This window comes from Ascidiella aspersa, chromosome 6 (assembly GCF_963924565.1).
Source record: "Ascidiella aspersa chromosome 6, kaAscAspe10.2, whole genome shotgun sequence".
Taxonomy (NCBI): Eukaryota; Metazoa; Chordata; class Ascidiacea; order Phlebobranchia; family Ascidiidae; genus Ascidiella; species Ascidiella aspersa.
In genome coordinates this window covers 22,083,893-22,088,868 of record NC_139452.1, presented here as the reverse complement: position 1 = coordinate 22,088,868, position 4,976 = coordinate 22,083,893, and the positions used below count along the sequence as shown (strand labels likewise).

General features: G+C 37.9%; 1 protein-coding gene across 1 annotated transcript; it reads left to right on the top strand.

Annotated features, from left to right (window-relative positions):
- The first annotated feature begins 1,828 nt into the window (after positions 1 to 1,828).
- Positions 1,829 to 3,016, top strand: LOC146140788 (sialin-like). The gene is made up of 3 exons (XM_083392706.1): positions 1,829 to 1,999; positions 2,283 to 2,516; positions 2,816 to 3,016. Exons 1-3 carry the CDS (start codon positions 1,829 to 1,831, stop codon positions 3,014 to 3,016), a joined length of 606 nt encoding a protein of 201 aa, XP_083248832.1.
- The last annotated feature ends 1,960 nt before the right edge of the window (positions 3,017 to 4,976 follow it).

The following is a 4,976-nucleotide window of genomic DNA, read 5'->3' as shown; positions in this document are numbered from 1 at the left end:
TTAATCCTTTAGGTTACTACCGAATGTGAAGCATTTGCCTTTGGAAGGCAGTGGACGGTTAATAGTGGGTTGTGACCCTAAATTTGGGTCCGAAGACTGTTCGCTGTGTGTCGCGAAAATCCTAAAATTGTGTAGTTTTTCTGTTGACATTGATGGTTTGCACCATTTTACATAGGAAATGTAAGACAAAACTACCTTAGTTGCTGTTTATTATCTTTAGCGCCAACATCGCCACACAATATTTTTGTAAAAGTTTATTCTAACGTCACATAATTGAGTTTATAGTAAAACCTTGTGCTGATTAAGGATGGAGCCTTGTACCTATAACAACTATTCTTTCCCATATCAACTACCTAAAGGCAAACTTTTTGTTTGGCCAAAATTCCATCTTGCTTCATTGTATTTTTGTTCCGCTGTGAAAAATATTTTATACCGTTTTTATGTCAAGTCTTTATAATACGCACAAATATTTTAAAAATAACTGTTCTACCCAACGAAAACGACTTTTTAAATATCGCATTTTGTTACTGCGTTTTACGAAACTCTACGTTGCTGCTTCTCAATCTTTTTTCACTTACGGTACACTAACTACTATTAAATTTCCCGCGCCGCACCTACTGAAGAAGTACATTTTCGATAATTCACACTTTGAATACGCCGCCAAAATTTAGGCACCTAATTTCGTCGTTTTCTATTCCCATAACTTCAAATTTTGCGATTTTACGGCCTCTTGAAAATTTGAATCCACTTAAATTCTGCGACTTGCCGTGACATAGAAAAGTCAGGGTATACATCGAAAATATATACAAATAAATATACATAAAAAGTCAGGAAAGATTGAAAAAAAAACGAAAAAAATGTACTTTGCACATTTTTAATATTAAATTGTATTTAGGAACACCAAACAAATTAAAATTACAATGCGAGCTGAGGCGATGAGGAACAAAAATACCTTTTAATGTACATTTAATGTAAAGTTTTACGTACAGATAATGTCTCCGGACTCAAGGGTTTCGCTATGGTGTAGGGTAATCCTTCTCAATTTTTTTCGATCTTGTAACGCACCCATCGACAGGAATTTGATATGATGTGTACGAAGAGCGTCAAACTTTCAAACAAAAACTCTAGATTTCTTACAAATTGCTAACCTGGTAATCCTAATTGAGCCAATTAGACACATGCTGTTAGCTGCAAATAACACCCTAACGCTTTGCCGCAATTTTTCACGATAAATATTAATGTAATTGATCAGCTACGAATATTTAAGTATGCCACCAGCTACAGTTGCATTCGTCTAAAAAGGTTTCGCGGGCTGCACGAAATGAGCCCAAGGGTCTCATGTGTGTCACACCTGTTGTAGAGCCCTGTATTGTATAGGCTACTAGATAAATGTTTTAAAATTATTTTCTGTCGGTCAATAGTATTTTAAAAATGTCAGACTGATCGTTAACAATTACATCTAACACCCCATTAAACTACGTCTCACAGGTCTGCGAATCCAGTTTAAGGAATATTGTAGATCTATTATGCACAATATCTTAAGTTGCTTTGCTTACACAAAAACATTTGTTTATAAACCCTAATGTTAACTGAACATATGGAAAAGAAAAAAAGGAATACTGATTACCCCCTCAAATTTTTTATGAATTTGTAGTAAACGTTTTTTTTTTTGTTACACCATAAATAGAAGGAATAGACCAATTGGCGACCGACTGAAAACACCCATTGACAATTAGTCCATTACTGCTTATCCCTGCTGGGCCTTTTCTTAAACAGTTGTATTATGCAGGAACCCACACCTGGATGCTATATAAAGGCTCGGCATTCAATGGCTCTAATGCAGTTTTTCGGTGTGATCTGCCTCATGTTTCTGAGAAACAACGTCAGTATTGCGATCGTGGCCATGGTAAACTCTACATCCGAAAGCGACAATTTAACAACAGATGAGGAGATGAACTCTTGCCCAGACAGAGGAGCCACGTCAAACAGTGCAAACTACGTAGGACTTTTTGTAACCTAATCTGGTTAAAAAAACTTTCTCTTTTTTTTACTTGACCACAAACAGTCGTCAACGTAAGCTGGTTTACAATAAATTTAGCTAAATCTCATATTAAAGTGTATTTAAAATATTTTAGTGTATGTGGTTGATTTATTACAGAAAAGTCGTTGCCCCCCAAAAAACGACAGAAAGGTATTGCCAATAAAAACATTTGTCTTAGCTTAGAGTAAGACATTTTTTGTGGTTAAGCCATGTCAACTTGGGTTATTTGTGTTTTTTTCAGAACGGAAATTTTGATTGGAGTTCGGCAGAGCAAGGACTGGTCTTGGGTGCTTACTATTACGGCTTCGTCGCATCATGTTTTCCTGGTGCGCTGTTGGTAAAGCGATTCGGAATGAAATACACCATAGGGTTTTCTACCATGGTTGCTTCTGTACTGACGATATGTACTCCACATATGGCCTACTTCAACTTTGAACTTTTGGTGGCTTCCCGAGTACTTGTCGGTTTGTTTCAGGTAAGAAATGTTGCTTTACTGAGAGTACAGAGCTTCGTGCACAACGCCAGATGTACCCTTTATACGCTAATGTAAAATGGGCTTCATGTCAATTCACATTTTTTTTGCCTCGTTTGGATACAGTTTGTGTACACGTCTACACGATACGTTTTCATGATGCCATACCCCGCGTTTTACTATAAAACTACATGTGAAGTGAAAGCACTGTATGAGAACACACAATCAAACGAAGACCTAAATATTTAAATATTTCAACTATTTAATTTTTAATAATTTTGTTACCTAATCAAGTTCGACAGGGATTTTTAGTTCCTGCCATTATGGGTGCCTGGGGTGTTTGGGGCCCAAAGATGGAACGAAGTTTCCTAATTTCCCTTGCCGTTTCTGGATCGAGCGTGGGAAGTTTTCTTAACTTTCTGCTGATGGGTGTGGTCGCCGAAAATTTAGGATGGGAGGCTGTGTTTTATATAACAGGTCAGTTGTCGCAGTGTTTTGACTAAGCGGTCAGTTAATTGTCATCATGTTTTTAACTATGAAAAGGAAAATGGTGGAAATTTTAAGTCAGTTTATAAATAAATATAAAATAAACAGTTTTTCGATACCTTCAAATTGTTACCTAACTTCTATTTGTGGTTTGGTATATCCGACCAAGCAAGTACCACAAAACAATGTAATTAAAAAGCAAGGATGTGCGATAACTTTGAGTCGGGTACCCCATTCCAGGTGGTTGCAGAAGTATCATCCGATACCAAGTGTTATGCCTATTAAAATTGCGAAATACGAATAGGTAGGCTATATTGCCATAGTTAAAAATTTAGCGTAAAAAATGTTTATATGGTACTTGCACGATCCATAATACCTTTAAAATGTCGTTGGTTAAACGTCGGGTTTCGATAAATATTTCTACCACCCTTTATAAAAGCAATATTTCTCAGGCGGTTGCTCTTTAGTTTGGATTGTAATGTGGATGCTATTAATTTTCGATACACCAGAAGAACATCCAAGAATATCATTGCAAGAGAAGAACTATATCTTGAAAACTACTTCACAAGATAGCAAGGTAACTTGCCACCATGTAGTATCCTTACATTTTTCTGGTAAATCCATATTTCTGTATGCGTCCAGGGACGCCGTAACGATTTAAGGGCAAGGGGGGGGGGGCGACTTTTTGGTAAGGGCAACATAGAGCGCAGGCGAGCGTAGCGAGCCGAAATATTGGGAGGTCCGGGGTGCTCCCCCGGAAAAATTTTTGCGGCCACGCCCTCTAGATTGGCTTAAAATGGAACCAAAAATGTTTTAACAAATGTCAACCATGACATTTGAAGAATTTTTTTGCATTTTTCCGTAGCTCAAGCCCTACTCCTGTTGTGAAAGCAATATATAATTTTTCATGAAAAGGGCACTTTTGTCCCCCCCCCCTTGCCCCCCTTAGCAAAGGACAGGAGGGGCGCTTGCTCCCCCGCGCCCCCCTCTCCGGCGTCCCTGATGCGTTCTACATTTCGAAATCCTGACCATTTCAGAAATCTCCGCCACTTGCCACGCCATGGAAATCAATATTTACTTCACTTCCAACATTGGCGATAGCTATCGCTATATTTGGTACAGTATGGAATTTTACAACGTTGTCGGCAATGCTACCCACTTATTTGGCGACCATCCTTCATTTTAGTGTTTCAGAGGTACGATTGGGATAATATCGATTGGTTTAATTTAAACGTACAGTCGTTCAAAAAAAACTCGCGCATTTTTTTTATTCCCTACATTTCGAAAATTTTTTGTGAGATTATTAATTCAATGTGTAGTTTTACAATACTCGCTATGTAGCAATCTGGTTTTACGGTTTCGTTTTTCCCAATTTTGTTGCCAAAACACTTTACGAATATACAAATGTTTAATAAATCAAGTCATCTACGTTTTTTCCGTTGACCATAACTGTTTCGACGATGAAACTGTAGGAATAAACCGTAACATATATAGGCCTAAATACCACTATTAGCTGGTCCGAATGTAATATTTAAAGAATGTTTACTCGACTTATCCACATTTCACTATTTAGACTGTCAATTCTATAAACGTCCATTAACTTAATTACAACGCATATTTCTCTAAAGAGTGGCCTCTTGTCCGCAATCCCCGAAGTTGTAAACTTTGTTCTGATGCTGTGTGTCGGCTTCCTGACCGACTTAATCCTACGGAAAACAAGCCTTTCGCTGTTAACCATGAGAAAGTTCAATCAAACCTTGGCCATGTTTCTAACCTCGCTATTCCTTTTGCTTGCCGGATATGTGGGATGCGATGCAACGTCCGCTGTCATCTTGTTTTGCTTGGCAGTTGGATTCAACGCATTTGCAAGTCAGTTGTTTTACCGTAGAACAAAGATGCCATAGGCAATTTGACGTTTTCCATATAACGTCAATCGGCACATTAGTGCAAACAACACCTAGTCAAGTAATGACACAA

Bases quoted from the DNA above. Each gene is read 5' to 3' on its own strand.
- LOC146140788 (XM_083392706.1), top strand. From the start codon at position 1,829: ATGGCTCTAATGCAGTTTTTCGGTGTGATCTGCCTCATGTTTCTGAGA. The intron at 2,000-2,282 runs GTAGGACTTTTT...TGTTTTTTTCAG, and splicing joins CGTCAAACAGTGCAAACTAC to AACGGAAATTTTGATTGGAG. The intron at 2,517-2,815 runs GTAAGAAATGTT...CAAGTTCGACAG, and splicing joins TACTTGTCGGTTTGTTTCAG to GGATTTTTAGTTCCTGCCAT.